Here is a 13,805-nt window from a genome sequence, read left to right on the forward strand (position 1 = left end):
AAATATACTATTCTTAAAAAAATGGGCTGGTCCATCTTAACTTACATTATATTTTTTATTAAACTAACTATCGAATATTCGAATTGATAAATAATCTACCAAATTTTGTTTTTGCACTTTCCTTAATTAGAAGCTACGAAATTACCTAATATGATTAACGTATATATGAAAATTAATTATTATGAATAATAAATATTTGATAACAATTTTGGTATCTTAGTTCTTTTTTTAATTTTATATTATTAAAAGATATTAAAAAATCACATTAAATATATAATAAAAACATTTATATTTTTTCTTATATGTTACATTTTGAATTTTTCAAAACGTCTATATATTATTAGAAATTTGAAGATTCTCACTCTGAAAATTTTGTGATCAATAGATTTTTTTTTTGTTATAATAAGTTACAAATGATCATAAAATATAACGCATATGAATTTTTATTTAGTAAATATTCAAACTAAATAATATATATATAAATACTAATGATTTAAAGCAACAAGATTGGCTGATCAATTTAGTTGTCCAGTTGAAATCTTTCAAAAGTATGTGAAAGATTAAAGTCAAAGTAAATATGGATTTAGAATAGTAGTTATATTTTACTAACCAAAATACCGAAAAAAACCGAACTGAACCGAAACCAATCCGATATCTGGATTGAACACCCCTAATCCAAATGAAGCCAAACTATTGTTTCATTCTCCAAAATATAATAAAAATAATAACTTAATTCCGCGCAAGGCGCAGGTCTTATCCTAGTGTACATTTAAAACCAAAACACTAAATACACTATGTTTGAATATGAAATAGAAGAGAACAGAGTACTAAACAAGTTAAAGCCGCGAAGAGAAGATCCAGAGTAGAGAAAGCGAACAATCTGAAGAGAAAAGCTAATGATTTTAAATTAAAGTTTTATAAAAATATTATATAGATCATAAATTAGGATTTCTAGATGATTTAGGGATTAAAGATATCTTCTTCAAGCCGGCTTATATTTCTTACTAATCGGAGGCCGGCTTGATATCTTTTTAGACAAACCAATTGGTTTGTCTAACATTAACATGCCAGGAAATTCATTTAAGAAACTATGAAAGAAATGAATAGAGACCATATGATGTTGCCTGGCTATGGGTTGTTGAGGCGATGAAGACATTGCTCCGCCTCGACAAGCGACACGGAAACAAAAGCGGATGCTTTTCATACCAACAGCTTTTTATTATTGTGGTGGAAAAAAAAGTACCCAAAAATTTCAATAACAAAGTAATAGAAAGTAATGTAGGTCTAATTTAAACCAAATTAAATTGAACTAATATCGATAATCCAAAGCTAAATTAGGAGGCTCTGTGAAAGTCTCGCTCGTAGATATATCCACATATATGATTATATAATATGGGAATGTTGGTATGTATCTTCATGCATCCGGTGAGGAAATCTATAGTGTAGTTTGGTTTAATCAGGTTAGCTAAGGTCCGTTGATGATTTGTGATGTCTTGGAGATGTTTTCGGGTTGCTTTGTCCTCTATGCCGTGCTTGTGATGCTTAATCAGATCTGAATCTGTTTTCTGTTGCGCGGTGCAAGAATATGCCGGCTCTTGTGTTGGATGTTAATTCTTCCTTTGGATCTGGTGAGGCTGGTCTTAGGCGTGATATTGGTGGTCAAACAGTTTGACTCTGACTCTCAGGTTCCTTTGATTTTAGTCTTTTGTTTCTCCTTTCACCTTTGTAGTGCTTGTTTCGGCCATTTAGTTTAGCGAATCGGGTTCAAGTGGTTTGTTCTTCTAATGTTTCTCTGGATCTAGTAGAATTCTCAATTTTGTTTGTTTGTTAAAAATGAGAGCTTTCTCTCTATCATATTTGAGAGAGATAAAGAGAGACCAATTGTTATCTTCTGCAATTTTTGATTTTTCATATCTAAATCAGATATATTTTCGTGCATGGTAGATTGTTTTGTTGGAATGCATTTTTCCGTTTATCGGATTAATTTTTTTGTTACAAGAATTTAGATTTCCATTTCTTGGAACTTTTTTCTGCTCTTTTTCACATGTCGGCTTTTTCTTTTTTGAAGATTTACTCATTCCAATCGATCTCAAGTGTTTTTTCATCATTTTGCTCGCGTCTTATGTTAGTGGAAAAATATATTTGTTTTCTTACATGGAATTGTCAAAATCTATCTTTTGGGTATTGAGTCATACTATAGGTGAAGAACAATAGTTGCAATAAATCATTTTGTTGAAGTTAATCGATGTATCAGATGCGTAGTTTGAAGGGTTAATCTTTTGTTTATTTTTATTTATTTATTTAAAACAATTACACAAACTATTTCTGGATTTTGGGTGCCATTCGGGTTTAGGCCGTATCTTTTAAACTTTTTTGGCCTAACCTCATATATTTCGTTCAATTATTACTTAAGCATAGTTCGGGTTCCGCTAATAGTACTTTAGATTCAAATAAAATTTGTAATATATGTCAAAGCTTGTTAATAACCATACTAATTTTGAATTCAGACTTTAAATTCTATAGATTTTAGATATTACGTCAAAATAAACATAAAATTAAATATTTGATGAACTTATTAATTTTTAAATACTTATTTGTTGTAATCGTATCAAACTAACATGAAATTGAAAATTTGATGTTTAGGTTTCTAGGGATTTAATTTTTCTCGATTTTAAGTTTTCAGAATACTTACTCACTCAGATCTGGTTAATAACACTTCAGGTTTAAATACATTTTACACCATACTAGGGATTTTACCGCTCTACGCGCGGTTTATTTTTCTATAAAATTTATATCTCAAACTTCAAAGTTTAAAATAGATTGAGTCTATTTTGGTGTTTATATTATATCATTTATTTGTTTTTTGAATAAATTAGAGTGAAATGATTTTGAAAAATTATAAACTTTTTGTGAGGAATATCATTAATTTTTATTTTATATTTAAACATAGTTTAAGTTTCTATTAAGATTTTAGCGATCATGTTAAAAGATTTATTAAAAATTCAAATACTTTATTTATGAAAAATATTAATTTTTTCTTTTATCTTATTTATATCATATTTTTTTTGTACATCATGTGATTGCATTTTTAATTATTATTTGAAGAATAGGTAAATAACCTTATTTCATATATATATATATATATATATATATATAATTTTTTCATAAATGTGTAATCATTTTGAATATTTAAATATGTAAATTTGATGACCAATGAAAATGATTCAATAAATCTTTAAAATTTTGAAAATTTTGAAGCTATAATTTGTTTGGTAGTTATTATTTTGTAAATATTTATTTAATATAAAATGTGAAACTTTTAGGAAATTCAATATGAATGATTCCATGTTTAGATACTACGTAGGAGTACTTTGGGTAGATTGCATTACACATATGCAGATATATTAGTCATTTGTATTGTGTAGGAAAATTATAACTTTGCAGTATCGTTTGTATGTCAGAGTGGAAACATATTTCCATTGTTCTTAAGTTAATTATTAAACAGCTTAAGATGAAGTTGGAATAGAGAAAAGCATGGAAATTTGATAAAACTTGTAAAGACTTCTCTAAATGGATCGATAGGTGATTCTCTAACCTAAATTGGGTTTTACACAAACTTATTTTGTAGATCATTATAAATAAATGATGGACAAATCTAACAGTATATTGATATACTGGAGGTAACAATTAAAAAAAAAAATCTTTGCAATGTGACTTACTCTTTACTAAGCATAATCAAAAGCTATAAATAACTTATTAAATTCATAATTTTTCATCTTATAGTTTTTCATATATATATATATATATGTTGATTTCTATTTCATATTGACAAATATTATTTTTAAGAATTTTAACTATTTTAAGATTTCTTTTGTTTCTTCATGGTAGTTTAATTTTTATGTTGATTTACATAATATGATTCTAAATATCAATTTAGTACATTTTAAATAGTTTAAAATTTTGATTATTTAGATATTTATATCCATTTTTAAATGATAGGGAAGTTTTATTATTTCTAAAACTTACCTTAAAATATTGGCGATGTTAAATTTGTAAAGAAGTAGCATAGATATCAATCTAACTTTTAGGTCACTTTTATCATGTTAGTATTTTATTCTACTAATTTATATTTTGACAAATATGAATTCTTAGAAGATTTATGTCTCTCTAAGACATCATCTTCTCTTTTAATTGATTTTTAAAAAACAATTCTTAAATCTTTTAAATTTAATGGCAGTTTATTATATCTTAAAATTTAATTAAAATAATATATATTAATTTTTCAAATAATTAGCCTTGATATTAATTTGATTTCTTGTAGGAACTTTTTGTTAGTTATTTATACTGATTTTAACTTACCTTTTTGAGAAATTGATTTTAACTTTATTGTGACATAATAATTTTTTGAAAGTTTTACATTTAAGACATATTTTTATGTTAGTTAAACTTTGATGTTTAGTTTCCAAAAATTAGTATAACTATAAAAATTTAAATGTTTTTAGTTTATTTTTATGTTGATTTTCATTTTGTTTTGAAAATATGGAAGATCTAATGTTTTAAAATACAATTACAATGCTGACTAAACATATCTAATTGGTTATTTATAATTCTATGTGGATAACTTTGAATGCTAATTGCTTTTAATTTTTATTAGTATAGAATCAGGTCACTGAGTTTTAAGATTTTTTTTTCCGGGGATAATTTATTTGGATTATGTGTGTGAGATGTTTCAAAGTCTAGAAAGATATTGTTTGCATAAATATGTAAAGATTTGAGAGAGGGATAGCCATAAAACCAAAAGAGGAAATATTTCTGTAATCGAAGAAAATGTAATGAACTAAAATATAGTGCTAGTACATTTATCTGATTAACAAATGAATTTAAAAAAATAAAAAAAATAAAAAAAATATTAAGCGACCATGAGAGCAATATATCAATATAAAGCTATGCATGAGCATTTTCTTTAAAAGTTGTGAGATTTCAAAAAAAACTATGTTTATCCTGAGGATAAGTGAAGAAAGACGTATTGTTGACTCTGATATGACTGGTATTGACGGTTATATCACACGTTATTTGGATCTATATAACAAAACCAAAATATTGTAATGGTTACATAGCTAACTAATTCCTTTTTGGAAAATTAAAAATGTACCATCCATCAGGTGTTTACTCCCAACTCAGAGAAAGTGAATAGCAACCTTCATGTTTTGATCATAATCATATAAAAGTTGTTTTACTGATTTTAGCATTAGGACCAACAATATGAAGAACATATGTATAAGCCTAAAAGTTTAGTTTTTTGCGTGTGATAATAATCGAACATTGTAAAAGTCGTACTAATGAGGAGAAGGCGTTCAAATTAAGTTGAATTTCTGTACATGGATTTAAAAATCATAGACCAAAATGATATACTAAAACAAAAGAAAAGATAACATCTCATTTGTTACCAAAAAAAGAAGGAAAAAAGATAACATCTCAATTTACAATTTGACGCCTCTGCAAACCCTTGATTTGAGCTCTTACAATCTCTTCAGTTCTTGGCCTAGTTCTCCTGAATAGAAGCACAAGAAATATGATTCAAATCATAGAACTTAGATAGAAAAGAAATGTGAGACTTAATTCCAGAATATTTTTGAGAACTGGCGTAGGTTTATGAGAGCTGGCATAACCGTGCTAAGCCAAGATTTCCAAGTATCATCCTCCCCGGTAAAGAGAGACTGAAGTATCTACATTAACAACTTACGAAAGTATTTTCTATGCAATCATTCAGCTGAAAAGGAAGTTATAATTTTTTTAATATAAATGATAACTCACACATATTCCTGGAACCTTCGAATCTGCATGAGATGCAAAAAAAACCCAGAGGGTTTATCCCTTCTTCTGCGCCAGACCTGGGTGAAAAAAAATCCAAACAAAACTCAGGTCTGTTGTCTACTTGTCAGCAGTATGTATGTGTAAGACTTTCAGAATTTCTCAACAACAAAAAAAAGAGAGAGAAGGGAGCCAAAAAAAAAGACATAGCTTCATCTTATATATGAAACTTAAAACCAAAAACTCAAACGGTAAGAAGCATCAGGTAGAAGAAAATCTTAATAGTTTAAATCGATACATACTCTAGTAAAAGATATCGAACCTTGTTATAATATGGAAGTTCCAAGTGATCGGTAACAGTTTCTGGACTCTCAGCACAGGCCAATTATATTCATTCCGGTATACATGAAACAATGCCTCCTCACCAAGTCCACCAACAGTATTATGGTTCCTTGGTCAGAAACATAAGCTAGATATAAGGACTCTAAAGGTTCAACATGTTATCATTTAAATGAAAATTCTACAACACTGCAAAGAACGATGGTACCTCATATAGCCGACGCTTAACAGGTACACCAACTCTCTCTTCTTCAACTTCATATAGAATAGAAGACACATAAGCTTCTAAAGGAGTTTCAGTTAACTACTTATTCGATTTATTTTTAGGAACAACTTGTGGTATAGAGCCTTGGCTGCAATCTGCATACTCTTTAATTTCCACCAGTGACGAAAACTCATCTTCTCTCTGTAGCACAAACTTCCCAGGAAACATCAGCTCACAATTTAAATATACCGTCACACATTTACACTTGTATAAAAATGACAGTAACTGAAACCGCCTCTTGTAAACAAACTAAATGAATCATATAGATCTCAAGTTTAAGGACATATATCAACTCGAGTTTGATGCATTGGATCCATGCAATGAGATAAGGTTCTATGGACTCGGATATGTTGCAGTGTTATAGAAAACTCTAAAACACAGACAGTTATTCTTTTTATATCTATTTGAAATAGGAAAGCTAACAGTAGATAATTATCCAAGCTAATATAGGAGGAATCCTAACAGATGATCAAGTAAATCTACTATCTTTCTACCAAGATAGCTTATGTGTACCTGGTGAGAACCGTTAGCTTCAGGGTGCTGGTGGCCTGCCATGGCTTTCGTAAGCAAAAAGCATCATCTGAGTTTCCATACATAACTTGCAACGAATCCAGGGGCTTAAAGATTTCTAGGTAGTCATTAAATCTGATGACCACATGTTCATTGAAACCCTAAATCCGCCATAGCTAAGGAATATCTCAAACCCTAAACGTCGTACTGCAGTTTAATGGTTGATTAATGGATAGTATATTCAATTCTGATGTAGGAGCCGAGCAGCCACCTTTCTTTTTCATTGTCTGAGAATTTTTTATTGCTAAAATGAAGAGAAATGTGAGTAGAACTGAAGATGAGATAGAGAAACTGTAATGGGGTGAGCATATGATTTGTTTCAACTGGGATGTGGATCGACAAATTTGCAAGGAAAGTTTAGGCCGTGCTGACATAGCGTATATGTAGAATCTGATTGGCTCGAATTAATCTGCTGATGTGACACCCTCTTTGCTGAGGATATTCTCCTTTTAGTATTGTTAGTTTCATTTTTTTTTAACATCTCAAATCAAATGCGTATTATTTATTCTATTCGTATTTGATTCGAATCTCAGGTTTCAGCTTTCTTGCCCAAACCCAACCCTCGAACGACCATTGTATTCCAGTTCCGAGAATATTTTAGCTGGGCCGACAGGAGATGTACAAGTTTTCATGACGAGCCCTACAAGAGTCGAGTTACCGTTAATACGTCGTCGTCCGGACCTGCTTACACAACTAAACCTTCCGATTGAACTAGAAGCTTCGGGACTAATTTGCTGATTCTCTCACTATAAAAGAAAAAGGAAGTGGTGAAGAGATGATCTTCATTCCCTCTCTCGCGAATCACACAGTCTCTTTCAGATCCTCGATACCTTCGTCACTTAGGGTTTCCACCACTTTTAGGGTTTCTCGTTTTTGCGTCACTCGGTTGTGAATCTTCGTCTTCTAAGGCTGATTGCGTATGATTTTTATCTTAATTAGGGTTATAATTTCCTAATTTAGGGTTGGGAGAGATCGTTAGGGGAAGCAATGGAGAAGGGAAGTAAGGAGGAAGAGGAGCTAAGCCTCTGTGAGGTGAAGATAGTGAATCTCGACAAAGCTTGGGAGAAGTTTCAGTCTGAAGCTTCCGAGTTAGTTGTTTTGTCTCTTCAGTGGAGAGACGTGGAGGATCATTTGAAGTCAGTGAAAGGCAACGTGGAGAAGAGGTTGGTTGAGTTGCAGAACAGAAGCGTTGAGATTGATGAGAGGGCGAAAGTGGTTGAAGCGTGGGAGGGTAAAGTGGGTGAGTTGGAGGTTAAAGCTGATGGCTTTAGGAGGGAGGTTGAAGAGAAAGAAGAGGAGTTGAGTGGTCTTAGGATGTTGGTTGAAGAGTGTAGGGTGAAGCAGAGGTTGAAGGCAAGTGAACTTGATGAGATGATGGAAACGTTGAGGAAGACTCAGGGTGAGATTGATTTGAAAGGTGGAGAGTTAGCACAGATGGAGGCTGATCTGGAGAGGCATCGTGTTGAGATGGGTAGGGGAGAATTGGATGAGGAGATTGAGAGAAAGACGAGAGATCTCAGGTTGGTTCAGGACAAGGTTGCTAAATGTGGTGAGCTTCTTGAGAGACGCTCCTTGGAACTGACAAAGACTCAGGGTGAGATTGATTCGAAAGGTGGAGAGTTAGCAAAGGTGGAGAGGCAACTTGTTGAGGTGAGTGCAGAGATGGATAGGGCTGAAACTCGGAGGCGAGAATTAGATGAGGAGATTGAGAGAAAGACAAGAGATCTCGCCTTGGTTCAGGAGAAAGTTGCTGAATGTGGTGAGCTGCTTGAGGCACGGTCCTTGGAACTGACAAAGACTCAGGGTGAGGTTGATTTGAAAGTGGAACAGTTAGGACAGGTTAAGATTGATTTTGGGAGGCATCAGAGTGAGCTGAAACTCGCAGAGATGGATAGGGCTGAAACTCGCAGGAGAGAATTAGATAAGGAGATTGAGAGAAAGACAAGAGATCTGACGTTAGTTCAGGACAAGGTTGTGGAAAGTGATAAGCTTCTTGAGACACGGTCCTTGGAACTAACAAAGACTCTGTGTGAGCTTGATTTGAAGTTGGAACAGTTAGGACAGGTTAAGATTGATTTTTCCGCTGAGATGGAGCATCTTAAGAGGATTCAAACTCGCAATAGAGAGTTAGAAGAGGGTATAGAGAGGAAGAGGAAGGATCTTGCAGAGGTTCTTGACAAAACTACAGAATGTGAGAAGGTGCTTGAGACACGGTCCTTGAAACTTGTTTCTAAAGAGAAAGAGCTGCAAGAACTAAGTCTGGACCTTGACCTGAAGGAAGAGGTGGCCAAATCACTAGACAAGGAGATGGAGGAGACTTGTCAAAAGACAGAATCAAAAGCTAAGGAGCTGGAGGCCATTGAAAGGATGATTAATGAACGGAGTGGACATTGCGAATCAGTCAACAGCTTGATTGAGGAACACACTGAAGAACTTGCTTTAAAAGAGAAGAGACACGATGAGATCAGAGAGGCTACTCTTAAACTATCTGTGGAGATTGCGTTCAAAGAGAATACACTCACTGAGAGAAACAAGCAAGTTGAGGAAGGAGAGAAGAAGATACAAGAATTGAACAATACCAGTGAGGAACTTATCAGACAAGTTTTTTCAATCAACGAGGCCATAAGGGAATGTACATGCGAGTTAGAAGCTAAGAGGAAACAACGTGATGAGGTTCAAAGCTCAATCACAGACCTTACTGCTGTGCTGAAATCTGCCGAGAAAAAGATTCAAGAAAGCTTGGAAGACTTGAAATCTACAGAGGAGAAGCAAGTCAAGTTAAAAGCATCATTGTCGGAACATGAGAAAGGAGTTGAGCTTAGAGAAAAGGAGCTTATTGCTCGGGAGGAAAAAATTAATGAACAAGATAAGAAACTGCAACTCGCAAAACAGGAGTTGGCTAAATGGGTTGAGGATTATGAGGTGAAAGCAAAACAACTTGTTGCTCTTACACCTCTGGATAAACCGATAGGGAACTCAAGGAAACGTGGGAGACATGATGCTGAGTCACTGTCTCAGTCGTTCGATCATGTGCTAACAAGTTGCACAACCGGGCAAGAAAACACTTACAACTTCGAGAACGAGAGATCTCCGGACAAGTTTAAGATTGATCAAATATGGGCTGTTTATAGTGATAATGATAAGGGGATGCCAAGAAAGTATGCTCAGATCAAGAAAATCGACACAAGCCCTGAGTTCAAGCTGCATGTAGCAACTCTAGTGCTGTATCGCCCTCCTCCTCCAAATCTGATGCCACATCCTGTGTGCTGTGGCCGATTCAAGTTGAAAATCGGTAAAGCAGAAGTCCTTGAACCTAGCAGCTTCTCACATGAGGTTAAAGCACTGAAGACTAGTGTAAATAGATTTGAGGTATACCCAAGAAAAGGTGAGGTATGGGCTTTGTACAAGAACTGGAACATTACAGACTGTGCTGATGGGTCTGAAGAAGAAGAACTTGAGATTGTTGAAATAGTGGAAACAGACGAGCAGAGCATACAAGCAATGCTTTTGACTGCTAAAGTGTTTAACCAGGTTCTCTACGGAAGGTGTCTTGAGTCAAAGGCCGGTGTTTTAGATATTCCAAAGACGGAAGTGAACAGATTCTCGCATCAGATTCCTGCGTTTAGACGTGACAGAAGGGCGGCTAGGTCTGGAGATTGTGAATGGTGGGAGCTTGACTCTAAAGCAGTTCTTGATCTTAACTCAAAGAATCCATGAGTCTCTTTGTGTTTTTGGTAACCGCATAGATCTGTCTAGTTTCTACATAAGTAGTGGAATGTGATGATATAACGGTAAAGTTTAGGAAGCAACAGTTCGTAAATTTTAGCTGTTGGTATGAAAATCTTAAAGCCTTTGTATGTACTGAACTGATAATCTATTGTCAAAGGTGGAATGGTGGATGAGGCCAAAAGGATCTACTGCAAGATGTTGAAAGCTGGTATAAGTCCAGTTGCCGGCCCACAATCCTAAAAGGATACATGAACTGTGGTGAAGTCAAGAAGTGAATATTGTTGTCCTATGAGAAAATGACGCAAAACTTTGTGGAAGTTGACAGGTTTGTTACCAGCTGTAGGCAAAGAACAATAGTTTCTATAAACCATTTTTCTTCAACAGCCAGTCTTGGAATCGAGTCTAAAAGTAGCTTAATATGAAATATGAACAGAGCTTATTGTGAAAAAAATAAGTTTATTGTGAGTTTCTGGGGAACATATCAGTTAGAAGTTGTGACCCATTGAACCAGCAACCATCAGCTACAAGTTGTAGGTTTTTCTTTTTTTTTGAACACAACAAGTTGTAGGCTTGTACAACACATAAAATGATCTTAGACAGAATTTTTAGCTTAAAAGCCCAAAATTGTGTACAACAATCACATATTTTTATTATTTCTTACTGCTATAAACTTATTTTTACAAAAAAAAAACTTATTAAAGTAAAAAATACGTACCTCTTAAATGTTTACGGTTGCGGATAATTGAAATAGTTTTTTTTTAATAATTAAAGAGAAATTCTATACTTTTATTCTAAAAGGGTTTAAACTGAAAAAATTCAAAATAAAAGTTTCAACCAGTGTTTTTAAAACCGGACCGAATAAATTTTGGATCATGGTTCAATATGGTTTGACCGGATTAAATATGGTTCAATAATCTGGTTAAATATTTTTTGTATAAATTTTAAAATAATGTTAGTAAATATGATACATAATTAAAATATAAATGAATAAACCCATAAAACATTATAAATTTGTTTATATGGATAGTTTATAAATATTTGGGAGTTTTAATATTTTTATTATTTTAATAACTTTGAGATCTAATTCGACTACGTGACCGATTCATAGTCAAACCAATTATTAGATCCAATCAAATTATGTAACTGGTTCATAGTCAAACCTGGTTCAACTACCGGATTTGTCCGGATTTAAAAAAACACTGGTTGCAACCCATAAAACCAACAATAATTGGCTACAAACAACACATAAAATGAAAATATTCCTGTCAAACGGGTTTTGTAGCTGAAAATACCTAAGGTAAAACTTGTGATCACTGAATTATTGGCAACAACAACATGTTTTAAACACTGTGCTATTCAACCTTTGAAAAGTGTGTTTCTAAATTTATGGTTACCGACAATTTCGTAAATAGATAACTAAAAAATCATTTTAAAACTATATATATATATATAATAATTTAAAATTTAGAATTTATAATAGTCCTAACTAGATTTTGACCCGCGCTTAGAAAGCGCGGATTTTTTTCCGACAAAAATTAAAGTTTACATTGATTATTATTTTGTGTTTATATAGATTTTTTAAGTTTAAAGTCATCATGATTTATTTGGATGTGATCAAGCATCTCCATTTTTTAAATTTGGTTGAAATGTTTTAAAAAATGATTATTGTTTGTTTAATAGTATAGGAATTATGAAGTGTAATTATATCTGTTGGTATTGGAAAGATTGTTGCACACACTTATATATATATATATATATATATATATATTTATATATTAACTATGAAAATTAAAAATATAAAAGCAAATATATAAAAGGGATTTAATCTGTAGTTATTATAAAGCTCTCTTTTTTTCTATACAGAGTCAATATTTAAATTATTCTTGAAAATTAAAATCTAAGTTTTTAATTGCAGGTTTATTAATATGGGTTTTAAAATAATGGGGTTTGGATGAATTGTTTTAGTTTTAATATTGGGTTTTAGCAAAATGAGTTTAAATATTGGCAAATTCAATTGTTTTATTGAGGCCCAGCTCATGTGTGATGTTCTACCGACAAAATCTGGAAAGAACAAAGGACTTTTCAAATCGAAAAAAAAAAAAAAAGTCTTCTCCGATCGATGGCGATTCAGCGACCGCAGGAGGAGATCACAGACTCGTTCATCTCCGATATGAACCGGTAACCTTTTCCAAAAAAAAAAGGAACCGTTTGATTGTTGTTTCTGACACATACTAAGAACATATCGGACATAAACCGGCTTCCGATATTGATGTGTTTGAAGAATATCTGAAGCATTCTCCGACAAAACATGCAATCGGATTGGTATTAGAGATATTGTTTTTTTTTAAATATGTTAGTAGATTTGTATATATTCGTTTCTTCTTAATATTCTTGTTTCCTAATTTCCTATTTTCAGGTATAAAAAACATTTTATTCTGACGGACCAGTTGTTAAGCTATTTCTGTTTGTTGAAGAATTAAATATAAAAGGTAAACATTTTTTATGTTTCATATTCTGAAAAGTGGATGTCTACTTTAAACATCTATTTTATAATAATTTCATTGTTTTTGATCTGCTTTGTTGTGAAAGAAAAGAATTGAACAACTGGATATCTCATATTTTGAATATTTTTATTTGCATTGCTCTGTGGTACCATGATAAGGAGGGTCAAAACAGGCTGGAGGAGATGAGAAGCAATGGATATACGATTACATTGGTAAGAAGAAGTATGTGTAAGTTGATTTCTTATAAAAATCCTCGGCAAACAGAACAATAGGTTACAGTTTAAGTAAATATTTTTATTTGCATTGCTCTGTAGTATCATGATAAGGAGGGTCAAAGCAGGCTGGAGGAGATGGGAAGCAATGGATATACTATTACATTGGTAACCCGCACAAATGATATAAAGAATTATATCCGTTAGCTTGTATCTTAACAAAATTAATATATATAAATAACAAATCTATATAGAACGTTAAATTTACATTTGCATCACATAGGATTAGTTCCAAAGATTCTCCAATGTATTTCATGAAATGTCTCCATGTATGAATGATCTTCACTTGAATGCGACATGCAGTCTTGCGTGGTT

The 13,805-nt window shown here is 32.5% G+C and overlaps 1 protein-coding gene and 1 long non-coding RNA gene across 3 annotated transcripts; both read left to right on the forward strand.

Annotated features, from left to right (window-relative positions):
* Positions 1-7,758: 7,758 nt before the first annotated feature.
* LOC106368380 (myosin-11) lies at positions 7,759-11,330 on the forward strand. 2 transcript variants are annotated; one of them, XM_022697216.2, is made up of 2 exons: positions 7,759-7,870; positions 7,946-10,846. In XM_022697216.2, exon 2 carries the CDS (start codon positions 7,973-7,975, stop codon positions 10,700-10,702), a length of 2,730 nt encoding a protein of 909 aa, XP_022552937.1. In that variant the 5' UTR covers positions 7,759-7,870; positions 7,946-7,972; the 3' UTR covers positions 10,703-10,846. The 2 variants fall into 2 exon arrangements, with proteins under 2 accessions (XP_022552937.1, XP_013663783.1); XM_013808329.3 differs by adding an exon at positions 10,872-11,330 and having other exon boundaries at positions 7,767-10,650.
* Positions 11,331-13,047: 1,717 nt separating this feature from the next.
* On the forward strand, positions 13,048-13,805 carry LOC125581858. Its single transcript, XR_007319621.1, has 2 exons — positions 13,048-13,430; positions 13,533-13,805. It is a non-coding gene; the product is annotated as an uncharacterized LOC125581858 (long non-coding RNA).

Source organism: Brassica napus, chromosome C2 (assembly GCF_020379485.1).
Source record: "Brassica napus cultivar Da-Ae chromosome C2, Da-Ae, whole genome shotgun sequence".
NCBI classification, from domain to species: domain Eukaryota; kingdom Viridiplantae; phylum Streptophyta; class Magnoliopsida; order Brassicales; family Brassicaceae; genus Brassica; species Brassica napus.

Bases quoted from the DNA above. Each gene is read 5' to 3' on its own strand.
- LOC106368380 (XM_022697216.2), top strand. From the start codon at position 7,973: ATGGAGAAGGGAAGTAAGGAGGAAGAGGAGCTAAGCCTCTGTGAGGTG.